Below are 15,916 nucleotides of genomic sequence, written 5' to 3'. Positions count from 1 at the left end.
AACTTGATAAGCCTCTGACACTGTGTCTTCATTGCATCCAGCTGGAATTCCAGGACATCAGAGGTTTGAGCAGGTCTGCTCAGCTTGCCTGATGAGTAGATACACCAAGGTATATTGTATAGTCTGCAATATATAATTCTCAAAACAAATTTTAGTATCAAGATAATTGTTTGTTTGAATTCTGGAATCTTGTCTTCTGGCGGCCTGCTTCTGTCATGTCTAATCCATATAATTCTGGGAGTTTCTATGAGGGTGTGCTCCCACCATCCTCCCATTTCTGCCTTTTTGCTCTCAAATTTCCCAACATTAGGGAATCCAAACTTTCAGGAATCAAGGCTGTCCACTTCCACTGATGCCTGGCAAGGCCACCCTCAACTACCTATACAGGTGGAGCCGTGAGTCACTCCCTTTGTGTTCACGGGCTGGAGATTTTAGAATGGCTACTCCAGCTTGTTTCTTAGGACCATTTGCTTGGAAAATTGTTTTCCAGCCTTTTACTCTAAGGTAGAGTCTGTCTTTGCACTGAGGTGGGTTTCCTGTATGCAGCAAAATGTTGGGTCCTGTTTATGTATCCAGTCTATTAGCCTATGTCTTTTAATTGGGGAATTGAGTCCATTGATGTTAACAAATATTAAAGAACAGTGATTGTTGCTTCCTGTTAGTTTTGTTATTACAGGTGAAGTTATCTTTGTGTGGCTATCTTCTTTTGGATTTGTTGGAAGAGGGTTACTTTCTTGCTCTTTCTAGGGTATAATTTCCCTCCTTGTATTGGAGCTTTCCTGCTATTATCCTTTGTAATGCTGGGTTTGTGGAAAGATATTGTGTAAATTTGGTTTTGTTGTGGAATATCTTGGTTTCTCCATCTATGGTAATTGAGAGTTTTGCTGGGTATAGTAGCCTGGGCTGACATTTGTGTTGTCTCAGGGTCTGTATGACATCTGCCCAGCATCTTCTAGCTTTTATAGTATCTGGTGAGAAGTCTGGTGTAATTCTGATAGGTCTGCCTTTATATGTTACTTGGCCTTTTTCCCTTACTGCATTTAATATTCTTTCTTTGTTTTGTGCACTTGGTGTTTTGATTATTATGTGACTCTCATCTATACCTATTATCCTTACATTTGGTCTCCTCATTGTGTCTTGGATTTCCTGGATATTTTGTGTTAAGAACTTTTTCCATTTTGCATTTTCTTTGACAGTTGTGTCAATATTTTCTATGATATCTTCTGCACCTGAGATTGTCTCTTCTATCTCTTGTATTCTGTTGGTGATGCTTGTGTCTATGACTACTGATTTCTTTCCTAGGTTTTCTATCTCCAGCGTAGTCTCCCTTTGTGATTTCTTGATTGTTTCTACTTCCATTTTTCGTCCTGGATGGTTTTGTTCAATTTCTTCACCTGTTTGGTTGTGTTCTCTTGTAATTCTTTAAGGGATTTTTGTGTTTCCACTTTAAGAGCTTCTACCTTTTTACCTGTGTTCTCCTCAAATTCTTTGAGAGTGTTTTGTATGCTCTTCTTAACGTCCTCTATCATCATCATGAGAAGTGATTTTAAACCTGAATCTTGCTTTCCTAGTAATACGGGGAATTCAGTGCTTTCTTGTGTGGGAGAACTAGGTTCTAATGATGCCAAGTACCCTGGGTTGCTGATCCTTATGTTCTTGTGCTTGTCTTTTTCCATCTGTATCTCCTCAGTGCTACCTGCCCTGTCTCTGACTGGAGCCTGTCTTTCCTATTTTCTTGGTTGTATCAGAACTGTGTGGTGTGGGTGTAACTACTGGGGTAAGAGCTGGGACCCAAAATCTGCTCAGTGCTCAGGTACAGACAGGATACTGCCCAGGTTAGAGGTCTGGGAGCCCTGCCTCCTCTGGGTTCTTAGAAATTGGGGGCAGAGCTGCCACCCAAGATCTGCTCAGTGCTCTGGCCCAGACCCAAGGAACCAGTGCTCTGGGCCGGGAGTGACTTCCTGGGTCCTTGTGGGTCCCAGTTATTCCCTGTTTGGAGCAGGTGTTGCTGTCTGCTTACCTAAGATACTGCCAGGGTTAGAGCTCCTGGGAGCCCTGCTTCCTCTGCGTTCTGTGTGATTGGGGGCAGAGCTACCATCCGGGATCTGCTCTGATGTTGATCATTTTAAAAAACGTTTCTCAAGCCATTTGAGAATCCTCTGTTTAGATCTGTGCCCCATTTTTTAATTGGATTATTTGGTTTGTTGATGTCTAGTTTCTTGAATTCTTTATGTACATTACATATTAGTCCTCTGTTGGATGTGGAGTTGATAAACATTATTTCCCATTCAGTAGGCCATGTTTTTGTTCTTTGCCTTACAGAAGCTTTTCAGTTTTATGAGCTACCATTTATTGATAGTTGATCATTGTGCCTGCACTGTTGGTGGTCTGTTTAAGGAAGTTGTCTTCCATCCAATGTATTCAAGGAGACTCCCTACTTTCTCCTCTAACAGGTTATGTGTACCTGTTTTTCTGTTCAGGTCTTTAATCATTTAGACTTGAGTGTTGTGCAGGGTAATAGATATGGATATATTTGCTATTTTCTACATGCAGACACCCTATTACATCAGCACCATTTGTTAAAGATTCTTTCTTTGTTTCCATTGTATATTTCTGGCTTCTTTATTAAAAATCAGGTGTCCATAAATGTGTGGATTTATATCTGGGTCTTGACTCGATTCAATTGATCAAAAAAAAAACCAAAAAAACAAAAAAACAAAAAAAAAACCAAAAAACAAACCATGTATTTTTCTTCCGACACCATGTGGATTTATTACTACTGCTCTGAAGTACTGCTCAACATCAGGAATGGTGCCAGGGAAATAACACAGAAAAGGAGGAAGAAATATTGTCGGAGGACACTAGGAGAAAATGGTCCACAAAGTCAAATAAGTAGCACTCCTAGGAGATCAGAGACTGAAGAGACAGATATCATGGACCCCGTATGAGTTTAAGCTAGGCCCTTTGCAAGTACGTTATAGTTATGTAGCTGAGTGTTCCTGTGGGAGGGGTGTGTGTCTCTGACTTTTTGCCTGTTCTTGGGTCCCTTTCCTCTTTCTGATTTGTCTCATAAAGCCTGGACAAGAGAGTTTGTACCCAGTTTATTGTAACTTGTTATTCCGTGTTCAGTTGATATCCTTTAGAGGCCTGCTACTTTTTTTAAGGGAAATGGAGGAATGGATCTGGGGGAGAGAGGGAGGCTAGGGAACTAGGAGGAGTGATGGAGAGGAAACTGGTTTGGGATGCAATGAATGAGAGAAGAATAAAACATTAGGAGCTGGAGCAGCTGCACCGGGCTCTTGTTCCTATCGCAGGCTGTCAATCTTGGTCTTTGAAATGATCCACACCATGGGGGCCATTTCCTATGATCATTTCTTGCCTGTCTGTGTTTCCATTTCTTCTTTCCTTGAGAGTTTTCATTTTTTTAGTGTTTAATTTTATTCTCATTATTGCCTTAACTATGGTTGTTTAGGGCTTACTCTATGGACCATGATGTTGGTTCAAGATATCCCAAGACCATGTTATCATCACAAAGGGGTTTTATTTGCCTCAGAGGGTCAAAGGGCAGGGATAAAGGACAAAGAAGAGAGAGAAGAAGAAGGAGAAGGGGACAGAAACAAAGAAGGAGGACAAAAAGGGCAAGACTGAGAGACAGGTATTTGTCCTGCAGGGACAAAGGACTACCTCTGGATAGAGAGGAGACAGATCATGTGGCTCATAGGAAAATGATAGTTTCTAAAGGTAAAAGGGAAACTCCTGTGTTAGGATGAGGTATTTAGTTTTAACTGGGCTTGTTAATTAGATGAGCCGAAGAGGACTTTTGATTGCTGGACTTCGATACTTTGATAGCTCGATTTTGATAGTCAGTCTCAGGAGAAGGAAGTGGCCAAATAAATGAATAGTCCTTGGAGGCTTTAGAAATGTAATCTAATGGTTTCTATTGAGGAAGAGGGAATCAGGGAGAAGAGCCAGGCTTGCCAGAGCCATGCTAGCCATGCTCTGGCTGGCTAGAGTCCCTTCAGCTACAACGTGAATATTAGGCTTATCAAATGCTGTGTTTAAACAGCAGCAGACGCCTTCGTCCACAGTGGTATACCTCACTGAACGGTCCTGTCCTCTGTGTGTAGATTTTAGTTCTACAATTTCAAGTACTTAGCTATTATTTTTGCTTCAGATCGTTACTGTTTAAAAATTGATCAAAATGTTTTGTTATTACTCACATGCTTAATGCTTTGATTATTCTTCATTGTTGGCATATATTTAAGTTTCTGTGTTTTTTTTTAATTTTATTTTTATTATCCTGTTGTGTGACAATGTTTTGAAAGAAATTCGGTTCCCTTCCTGATCGGAAGCATGTTGGAGACCTGGCCTGTGACGCTATTTAGGTATTTAGGAGGGATCTCTGAGGAATAGGTAACTGGATATTTCTTACATTATTTGAAAATCTGAATTGCTGAGCTTCAACCAAAAGAGCATTGAGAAGAAAAGAGTAACTTTTCTGGCAAAGCCGGGAACTCTAAGTGTCCAAATTAACTTAAATGAACTAAAGCCGACTCTTCCATGCATGCATTTGTTGTCTGTTGGTAAATGGAAAGGTCACAGATTCAGCAGCAGACAGTTATCAGACTTTTTTTTACCTTAAGTATACACAATTTTAATTTGTTATTCCTCAATAAGTCTGAAAAATATAAGTTAAGTTTTCAAAGAACAAGTTTAGATCTATAAAAACCAAAAGACTGTGTGGGGGCTGTGTCTTCATGTTTACCAGCATACTGTTGGCTTTCAAACCCAAGACAAGCAGCTGAGGTGCACACCAAAGCATACCTGGCCTCCAGGTTCTCCCAGTGTTCCTCAGTCCCTACCTGTTAAAGATATGGCTGGCATACCCTCCACCATCTGATCTGATCTTTCCAGCCCAGAAGCTATTGTGCTCCTCCCCAAGAAGCTCCTCCCCATATCAGACATTTTGGTCTCCCTCCTCTCTCCTTCTCTGCTCTGCATTTTATCTCTTCCTGTGTACAAAAGCTTTCTCTCTTTTTCTTTCTGAAATTGTCTTTTTCCCCATGGTGACTTCACTAGCTTCATTCCTTTGGACCAGTGTAGCAGCATCCTAATAAACCTACCTTGATAAACTCTGATCTGTCTTGAATTGATTCATTTCACCAGTGGAGAACAATTTGTTACATACATTAAACATGTGTGAACAATTAACCAAAGACCCTCTTTCAGCTTTCAGTTAATCACACAAAGGTGGCTCAAAAGGTAGACGTCCCTTCACAGGATGGCAGCAGTCACCACAGGAAAGCACCTTGTAGTTTGCACAAATCAAAAAACCAGAGGGACAAAGAAGCCAAATGTGCAAAACAGAACAGAAACCCACTGTTGCAATTCCCTATCAAGTGACACACAGAAGCCAAAAGAGGTCAACAGCAGAAATATTTTTACAATCACAACAGCGCCTGTCCATGTTCAGGTTACTCATCTGTAATCAGTGCCCATAAACCTGGTCTTTGTAGCCCTCAGATCAGAACCCCTGGTGTTTCCTTCCTGTGTGTTACTCAGCCGTCAATCACTGAGATGAAATAGCTGAAGGATATCACTGAGAAGGAAAGGCTCATCTTGGCTTGAAGTTTCAGTCCACGGTTCTTGGTCCATTGCTTTTAAGCTGTGACAAGGCAGAAATGTCATGCAGAAGAGGAAGAAAACTGTTTACCTAATAATGGACAGAAGACAGAGTGAGCACAGGATACACCCTTCAATACTATATGGCCAGTTCCTCCATGCTGGCAGCACTTCCTAATGCTACCACCTCCTAAAATTGCCACCAAATTATGAACTTTTAGCATGACCTGTGTGTGCATGTGAAAAACCCTATTATGTGAGGGATTTTTCACTGGTTCAGTCTCTTGTATGGCAGGTTAGTATGCTCAGATGTTTTGTCTCAGCTTTGATGTATTTTTGACAGCACACACAGGTATCCAGCACTGGAACTGGGCAAGTGGACCGCGTTGTTACCTTTTCCTTTGAGGCAGGATATCTGCCTCCATCCTACAGAACTGAAGCCTGAACCATGGGTCTAATAGCACAGAGGTTTAGAGAAGTCTTCTGTCAGATCAATTCAGTGATTCTAGAGTGGATCTGGAATATATTCGCTAACAGGTATCAATAGTCAAACATTTTAGCTCCCTGTTAGTTGTATGAGTCTCACTACCTGGGAGCATCATGCTGTGCAGAGTCCGGGAATTTTAACAGTTCTCCCCTACAGGATGATGATTTTCCCAGTGGTGGATCAAGATGTTTAAAGACATAGTTTAAAGACACAGGTCCAAATGCATTTTTCTGCTTCCGTGGATAACCAGATCTCACGGATCTAGCTTAATTACATTCAATATATATCTTTTAAGCACTTGCAGCACAGACTGCAATATGGATTCAAGACAGTTCTTGCCTCGAAGCATGCTAATTTGTTAAGAGAAAGGGACAGGTAAGAAGATTAAATCAATGAGATTTCTGATCTCAGAGAGATTTGTAGTCAGTTCAGTTAGAGGTGAAGGTGCGAGAGAGCATAAACTGGAGAAAGATCATAAATACTTTCTGGAATAGGGGTTTTCACATTACTTCAAGGCATGTGTCTGGTGTGCAAACTACAAACATATGCATTTATCAACTTAAGAGAGAAGAGCTAAGTTGTAAGCTGTGCTTAGTCATCTTGGAACATCCTCTGCATAGGCAGGTATGCTCACCAACAAATTACAGTTTGAAAAGTTGCTTGGTAAGAGAAGCATTCGAAACCTTGAATATTGCTGAGATGATAATAACATGGGTAAGCTTTTCCTTTGTTCAGTGAACTGCCATCTTCAGCCCACAGAAGGCACCTATTTGAAGACATATTTGTTTGCTTGCATTTTAATATTTCTCATATGATACCAAAAGCTTCTTTAAAAAGATACATGTGACCACCTAGAGTTCCTGTAGATTCAGTCCTCTCCAAACAAAGTCTTTAAAGGCCGAGTTTGTACATAAATTCTAAGTTATACAACTTGTTTGTAATCAACCATGTCTTCAAAAAATATTATTTTATGTTAGCAATATCACATCAATATTACATGGTTTTAGAGAATTTGAATTTTAGGGAGTGATAGCTTTGGGCTGGTCTTGAGGTCAGTGGTTCTCTAGAGATGAGCTGCTATGTTCGTGGTTTTAAAACTAAATTAGAAAAGATGTTCTTCATGCTCCATCTCAGAATAGTTGAGTGCTCTACTCATAAAGCTGGCCTTTTCCCACCAGGACTTCCCACTACCAGCATCTCTCAGCTGAAATCCCTTGAGGGCATTTCCCTATTTATGAACAGATAGAATCAATTTTATAAATGTGTTCTGATTTGAGACATATTTGCTAATACAAAGATTACTAAAATAAAAATCTAGAATATTAAATAGGCTTGATTGAAATAGCTACAAATAATTTAATTCCCAAAATCAAAATAAAACAAACATTTTCATGCTTATCAAGTTGTGCCTGATAGCTGTGACTCTTCCAGAGACTAAGCAAGTATGGAAGATTTTATTATCTTCTAAGCAAATGTGTCCCGGGCTCTGCACATCTCTGGTACACATGAGATTTTTTTTTTTCCAGAGCAATGACGAAGTTGATTTGTACTCTTTATGAAAGTCAAAGTTTACCTGACCTGGGACCAACTGGGGGTCAGACTCTTTATATCTGTATAGTTTTAGACAAGCCTAACAGTTTTCTGCAAGTCAGTGAGTGTGAGCTGAGGGAAGGGGCATTCCTCTTTAAAGTTTAGAAGATAGAAGGGATGGTTAAAAGATGAGCTGAAGGGTGAGAGAAGGCCAGCAGGTTCTTCCTGCTCTGTCAACTTGCATTCAAAGTAGATCAATAGAGTTGCTGAGCTGTCTTTGTTCAAAGCTCCATGAGAAGTTTCTCATTCCCACCCAGCCCTGAAGGTCAGGCAGACATCTCAGATTCCCCATTTCTCTCTGCTCTGCTGTGGTGATGCAGTTTCTTAAATTTTCCTTCAGAGATAAGTTCTATTTATACACATGTGTACTGGTTATTTCTTGTTCTTTGTAAAAGCACAAACCATGTCCTACTCTATAGACGGACTGACTCTTTTATCTAACTTGTCTTCTACTGCTAAGGGTGAAAACCATTTGTTTTCTCTTATAGTATTTTGGGTTCAAACTTTCCAGTGATTCTTACTCAACCAGAGATTGGATGTGGAATTGGATAGCTCTGTTTTAACTGTTAAGACTCAGCCCTTATATCTTTATTTACTAAGAGCCCTCTTAATGTCCTGATGTGAAATTTTGTCATGAAATTATCTAGATTTTTAAGCTGAGCTGTTAAGTGTTCTGTGGTGATGGAATCAGAATGATAAAAGTGGTAAAAAATAAAAAAAATGAAAAAGTGCATATGGTGCAAGATACCATATGCTAGCCACATCAGCTAGTGGTGAAGAAAGTGGGCTAATTAATTTAATGTGTGTTCATTTAATTTACATGTGAAGGCAGCTTTCTAGTGATTATTACACTGGATAACACGGATCTCTAGGGAGCTCTCACTAGGGCTGCTGATATAAGAAATTATATTAATATTAATGTTTCTAATCTGTATAAGAAATTATGTTAACCTTAGTATGTTTCTAATCTGTTTGTTCAGCTTTGATAAAATTATTATTTCACATTGTAGCATTTAAATTTTTATTTGTGCCAGAGGCTTGGCTTAGTTGTAGAAAATTATCAGGTATGCAAGTGGTCTTGAGTTGTACCCCGGTACTATAATCCATAAGCCATAACTCCACCACGTTTTCTTGCTCTTAAAAAAATAAGCATGTGTAGAACTGTATGTGTACAAAACACCAGATTTAGCATAAGTGAATTTGCTTTTAACATTCTCTCCATATTCCTCCTGAACAATTGGTATCTTGCTGTTGAAAAGATGATAAAGTAATAAATAAGTTGAAAACATTATTTTATTGAAAATTTACTTTGTAAAATCACAACATTTATAAGCTTATGAAGTGCAGAGATATATCCTAAAGTCAAGTAGAGCAATGTAACTGTTTGTATTATTCAGTTTAAGGAAGGTATGTTTTACTCTATCCAGCTCACTTAACACAGCTCATAGGTACATGTTAGATTAGAAGAAACTATGCTAATATATCCTTTCATTTATTCCCAGAGAATGTTTGTACAAAGAAACCAGGTTTGAATATGTGTATAGGAAAAAAAGAAGAAGAAAAGAAAGAAAAGTAGAGATAATAGAGCTTTCCTGGCCCACTCTTAGCAGGGACTCTGAGATGGGAAAGAAAATGAAGCAAGAGAGACTGTTGTTTCCAGGCCATAATCAGCTGCAGAACATTGCTAACTTTTCTGGAGGTATAGCAGATCAACTGTACTTAAGGGGAAGACATTCTGCCAAAGAAGAGGATGCTGTTGGTCTTGTTATGCCTGATGATGAATAGGAAAGGGTGATCACAATAGACATCTTCTGTTATCTGTGCAGAGTATTTAGTGACTACCACTCCTGTGGCAGCAGCAGCTTCTGTCCCCTCTTCATTTACCTCCACAAAGGACTTGTGTAAAACTTTAGACACCACGAGACCTTGAATGCTGCTCATGCCTGAGAAGTCAGCCTTCTGTGGATTGAAGGCGTCCACCATCCCCATGTGTTTCAATGGACCTTGGAGGTCATACTTCTCTTCCAGTTTGAACCGAGGCAAAGATAAATACATCTCAATCATGTCCATGTTCTCTGGGTTCGTCCACTCTAGCAACTTGTCAGCAGTGAGTTGTTCTTCAAGCTATAAAAGTAGAGAAAAGAGATGGCCATGATTAACTGAAAGACTGTAAAACTTACATGAACATGAATTAAAGCGAAACTTTTAGCAATCAATAACTACTAATTTATTAGTTTATATATTATTTATTTAGATAATTTAAGGTTAGATTTCATTTCCAATATACAAAAACCAGAATCATTGTTTGATTCAAAATAAACAAAATAAACTGTGTACATCATTGTTTATGCTCCTAGCCACCAATCTTATTTTTAATAGATGTTTATTTGTATTTTATTGTACATAGTATTACATTTTATAGTTATCATATAATGCCCTATATTTTTCTTCTTTATTCAAAATATTTATAAACACTTTCTATACTGTTATATATTTCTTTCTATCAAGTTTGACTTGTTTCATATTAGTGGCATCATGTTGATATTTAATATTCATTATTCTGATTAATTCTTGATTAGGCAAGCATGCAGTATGATCAAGCTGTGTTTAAAATACTTATATTACAGAATGAGACATGTTATCTCACTTTAAATTTTTCATTATAGTTATGTTTAATTATTTTCCTTAGTGTCTTAATTGAATTTGATACATTAGGAAGAAATGAGGTAATAGAAGGAAGAAAAGGAGGCACAAGCCTTACCTTCTTCAGACCATCAATTTCCACTGGCAGCAGGATGAACATACTTAGCTCTTGGCCTTGGTATGGTATTTCCACAATCTTGGCCTGCACATCCTCCAGAAAGATGAAGTTGAATTTGTTTCTCTGTTTCATCATCTGGACAGGTTTACTTGTATTCTGCAAAAATAAGCATGTCAAACACATATTAAGGGAGACCTAGGACAGCACAGATGATATTGTCAAGACACAAAACATATCAGCTTCTCTTGAAGAGATAACTCTGAAATTTTGTTAAGTCCAGACAAATTTTTCTTTAGTTATTCCTAGTTAAGATACAAAAATAAAACACATGATATATTTTATTTTTGACTTCTGTGGCATCACTTATATTTAAATTCAATCACCCACACATCACCATATAACTTTATATAAATAAACTGCCAACAGTACCTTGTTCAACCAAAACTTTTCTTCTGTGGTATGCTTTTCATCAAATTTGTGATTCCATTGTCCTTTGAAATACACTGCATTCACCAGAACCAGTATAGTGCTACTGTTCAGGCTCCCACTAGGAAATAAGTCTTTGATTTTTCCTTCAAGGGAAAGAACAAAGTGTCTCTCATCAGTACCAGGAGCTTTTCTGGAGGATGCTTTACAAGAGTTCACCATTGATCACCAATCACTGTTCACCCAGGTCATTACATGAAGAAATTGTTGATGTGTTCATAAGAAGTAGCCTTCCTCGAGGTGTTTTGTGAGCTACCACCAATGGACACATTAGTTCTTGTCATAGGACAGGCTGTCAGGATTTTAGTCTTGGTGATTATGGCTAATTCACAGTGAATACTGATATATATTTGGATCTACACTCTCAACCTAACTCTTTCCCTTCCTCTTCTAGCCTTCTACCCAAGACTTGATTTGTTCTTTTCTACAAATGACATGGATTCTATAGTCTGAAGCACATTCCTGGTAATATCAGACACCAGTCCTGCTGTGTCCTCCTGTTAGCTTTCAGATCCGATTGCTTCAGGCTTGACCTATAAACAGAGATGATATATGGGATAGGCATCTACAGTGATCTCTGTGCTAGGTGTCAAAGATAATGTGATAAATTCTTTCCAAGTGTCAGGTTTGACATATGGTCTGAGATCCAGCCATGGTGACAAGAAGTGCCTTGCTTTTCTGACTGGCTAAAGAAAATGGGATTTTTCTAACATTTACTCTTAGTTTTCGAGAATTGTCTGCAACTTAATATTGATATGATTGATATAATATGAAAATATATTTGGGTGGTACCTTCAGATTCTCAAAATTACCACTAAATAAGCTATATGTAAACAAATTTCCTGTTGTATTTAAACTGATTGGCTTTCTGTCAACTTCTCCATACTTGCTCTTGACTCACTCCATATTTATGGAGATCATCCCATAATCTCAGGTGCTTCCTCCAGAGACCCTCCCATACATTACCATTCGTTTGCCTTTCCACCCAGGAATTAATCTTCTTTTGGCTTTCTTCTGCAGCATGTGCAAAATCAAGAGATTCCACATTAGCTTGGTAATATTCCTTAATGTCTTCCAAAAATGTCTTTGAGATGTGAAGGAACCAAAAAGAATCAAGAACAACATAGACATCACTAAAAATTTCATTTGTTGTGATGATAGTATAATCTGATTGTTGACCCTGATGGCAACTGTTAGGCTATGAACATGGAGATGTTTCCTCAGGTAATGTTTAGGCAATTTGAGAACACAGTGAACTGAAGGCAACCTTACACTAATATAGCATCTGGAAGATGGCAGGTGGAAAAGAGGGTCTTACTTGCAAATTTCATCAAAAATTCTCCTGAGAGAGCTGATTGCCTGAGGAGCTATCCTACCACTTCGTTCAACCATGGCAATTCTCCTATGATCATGTGTTCAGTGGAAGAAGTGCTATATTATCCGCTTCCTCCTCAGCTCTCTCCAGGATTTCCCCAAGCCTGCCCATTCCAGAAACATCCTCCTCAATGTAGATATCTCCTGTCATAATCTCTGTGATCACGTCAGTGCTGGTTTATGACTAACATTTCATGAGAAGTTCTGGTGACTTACATTCTCTCATGGAAGCGTTGCCAAGTCTATGCTTCACACATGAATCACTGGGCTCTTCGACAATGCAGTGAGCTAGAATTTTGATCATGAAGCTGGTGTTCCTTGAGCAAGTGTTGCCTATCTGAACCTGCCTGGCCTTACGTTTATGTATGGCCATTAGTGTATGTAGGACCTAGGGTACAGATTAAAGGGATGCAGTGCCAGGTCAACTTACCTGGAAAAATTGGAAACGCTTTTCTCCATAGATACTGTTGGGAGCCTTCAGGTCATAAGCATCATTGGATTTGTTTAATTGAGTTATAAGCTTTTGAAATTGTTCATGGACATTTTCTTCATCCTTCACCATCAAAAAAGGTTTTCACTGAATTATTCTTCTATTGTAAATACTAAATCCACAAAATAAATACCCAAATACTCTTAATCTCAAAGACAATTTGAAAATTTTCTGATATCTCTTGCATATTATCCTAAATATTCCTACTTCACACTCAACCTCTTCCAGAAATGATTCTTTCTTTTTTCCACAATCTGGTTTGCTGACCTTTGAACTAAATATGTAGTATTCTCAGGTTGTTTTGGCTTCTGTACATCAGAACTATAGATCATATGTCATTTCTAACAATACATGATTATACTGTTTGCCTATTTCAAATATGTAATTATAGTAAGCCTATATGTATACTTTAATGGTATTGCCTAAGACAAGTTCAATCTTCAATCTGATATATGGCTCTTCTCTCATGGTGTATATTCTCTTTGTATAAGATAGCATATGCCCGTGATTAATCTAATGACTGGACTGCATGTAAGTAATATCAGTCTGAGTACAATCTAGATTAAAAACAAAAATGTTCAGAGAACTTAATCAACTCTTCGAAGAGATGCTACAGAGCCAGGTTGTGAATCTAAGTTTGTTCTCTTAGTCAGAAGACATCTCTTTTCCTGCTAAGAAGGTAGCATGGTTAAGCCTCTACACACACATAGGTGTGCCAGCAGTCATTTTCCAAGATGTGCTTATTTCCCTTAATATGTGAATATGTGTTTATTTCTCTTAATCCAATTGATGAATGAAGATAAAACAGTTTTTATCACATTATTTATTGTGATAATGACAATTGCTTTCATCTTGCAGTAACGTTGTCTAACATGTATTATGTTTTCTTATTTGTAACAAACCAGATAGTTTTATAAGTGTTCGTATATGTTGAATCATATACTTTTACTCCCACTTTGCTAGAATGCAGTCCCAGTGCATCAGGGCAGAGCTTTATTCATGGTCCCCAATGTGAGGGCCAGAGCTAGAGCTGAATCTAGGCCATCCTCCTCTCCATCCAATACTGACCTCTGTAGTTAATGACATAATGACTATGAGAAAGAAGATTGGCCCTACTCTGCATACAATTCTCTTTTATTTGGAGATTCCTCTACAGAGTGTTTTTGTTTTTAAATGTAGAATGTTAACTTTCAATTATAATGCTGTCAAAAATCTGAAGCTCTTCTAGGCATGAGGTACCCTGCACTTACGTGGCAGTGTGCAGATTTTTTTGTTGTCTTCTTGGTGGTTTCATTGAATTGAAGAACCTGGGAGATACAATAAATGCAACCAGTAAAATTCACTTAAAGTTCTGTCTAAATCCAAGGAATCAAAACCAGAACAAATCCCTGAAAATAAAGGCAATGATTTAAAGATTTGGAAAAGTGTACTCTCAATGTTTGCACATGACCTTTAAGAAACACCATAAAGATGATCTATCACCAGCCACATAAATAGATGCCCATCCAGTCAGTGCTTAGGGAATGTTTCAAATCCTAGCACTCAGATCTGAGCCAATCCATTGCTTGTATCAAGAGTCTCTACAGTTTAAGTAATTTCTTGCTGTTGGACACCTGAAGGTGGTCATCCTAATCTAGTACTTAATGGATATCAGGATGCACCTGGACCGTGGTTGGGAAGGGCGTGTTCCTCCTATAGTTCTGTGTTCACTTCTGTGTTCTCAGTCATGGCAATGCCTACTCCACACCTTGTTCTTCATCTCAGGCATCAAGCTTTATTGTCATTTCCCTGTACACAGATAGACTGCTGGAGAGACAAATCCACACTGGTGAACAAAATGCAGCTCAGACCTACCTTCTCAATTTGTTGTTCAGTGTTTCCTTTGGCTCCAAGCTGGAGCATGGCTAGTGCTGTCATCATGCTGACAGGGGAATAGAAGATGTTGTCCTTTGAGTCCCTAAGCTGCCCGTACAGCTCAAGTGTGAATTTAGTAGTGGCTTCAGCAAACAAATGCATGGTGGCTTAGTGTGACCTTAAAGTCCTAGAAGAGCACAAAGTGAGCACAAAAGTTAGAGTGACTTCACTAAATAAAGTATCACTCTGTAGTGATCAGTTCATAAGGAAAACGACATACCTTCATTATCATATTCTGGGAAATAAATTTATTATTATTACTTTAAAGCCTTCTGCAATGTACATCTCATATCTAGTATGTGTGAATGTCAGAGTCTTTAAGAGTTTGCAAACTTCGAGTAGAGAATCCTTTTATCTTTCCTTCCTCACCATCTGTGCTAGTTTTGGGTGGAAAGGTTTTAAATGAACACCAAGATAAAGATTACTGAGGCTTTCGCACAGCTAGATGTCCAAAATCATCTATCAACTTTTCCTTTAAGATTCTGTAGTTGCCAGACACAAATCCTACATGCTTCGAAAGATGCATAAGTTTAACTGAAAATAAATTACTTTGACAAATAACAAATTAAGTGAAGGAGGCATTTAACTTTTCCTTTGTAGATCAAGAGAAGTACAATCAGGCAAAGTGTCACATACACATGATGTAAAACACAGCATTGATATCCTCAAACATAGTTCATTCTGTTCATCAATAGCAGCTGGAAGCACTTACTTGTGTTTCTGAAGGCAGGAGTGGGAGGAGGGAGAGGAGCCTGTGTGTGGCTGATGCTGAGATCTGGAATTTATACCTCTCCTCTTGCCACTGCTGCCTCGTCATTTCAGTGGTATTTCAAGTAGATCTACTCAGATTTCATAATCAGGTTAGACCTTTAAGTATGCAAATTTGTGAGAAAGGCTGGCTTCAGAGCCTACCACTGTTCTTCCTAGTCCCATTGGTCACATGATTCATATTTTCTCACCCTTGTCAGCTGTTGACTCAGCTGAAATGCACACAGGCACTTTTCCAATAGCAATGATAGTACTTTAAACTTTTTACCTGACAACTCTATTCTGTATGACACCCCCAATTACCTTATTTTGAACTGTTGAATTGCCTTTAACAAACAACTAAATAACTGACATTAGGTAATTTTTCTTTATGAAAAATTTCATTAGTTTTGTCAAATTCTCTATCAATTACTCTATGCAAAGA

The 15,916-nt window shown here is 38.4% G+C and overlaps 1 protein-coding gene across 1 annotated transcript; it reads right to left on the bottom strand.

Annotated features, from left to right (window-relative positions):
- Positions 1–8,974: 8,974 nt before the first annotated feature.
- On the bottom strand, positions 8,975–15,521 carry LOC117716319 (serpin B4-like). Its single transcript, XM_034513349.2, has 8 exons — positions 15,437–15,521; positions 14,665–14,851; positions 14,061–14,117; positions 12,751–12,873; positions 11,913–12,030; positions 10,890–11,032; positions 10,461–10,616; positions 8,975–9,823 (listed from the first exon to the last, which is right to left on the bottom strand). Exons 2-8 carry the CDS (start codon positions 14,824–14,826, stop codon positions 9,419–9,421), a joined length of 1,164 nt encoding a protein of 387 aa, XP_034369240.1. The 5' UTR covers positions 14,827–14,851; positions 15,437–15,521; the 3' UTR covers positions 8,975–9,418.
- Positions 15,522–15,916: the final 395 nt, after the last annotated feature.

This window comes from Arvicanthis niloticus, chromosome 10 (genome assembly GCF_011762505.2).
Source record: "Arvicanthis niloticus isolate mArvNil1 chromosome 10, mArvNil1.pat.X, whole genome shotgun sequence".
Classification (NCBI taxonomy): domain Eukaryota; kingdom Metazoa; phylum Chordata; class Mammalia; order Rodentia; family Muridae; genus Arvicanthis; species Arvicanthis niloticus.
This window is presented reverse-complemented; position numbering and strand designations above follow the sequence as displayed.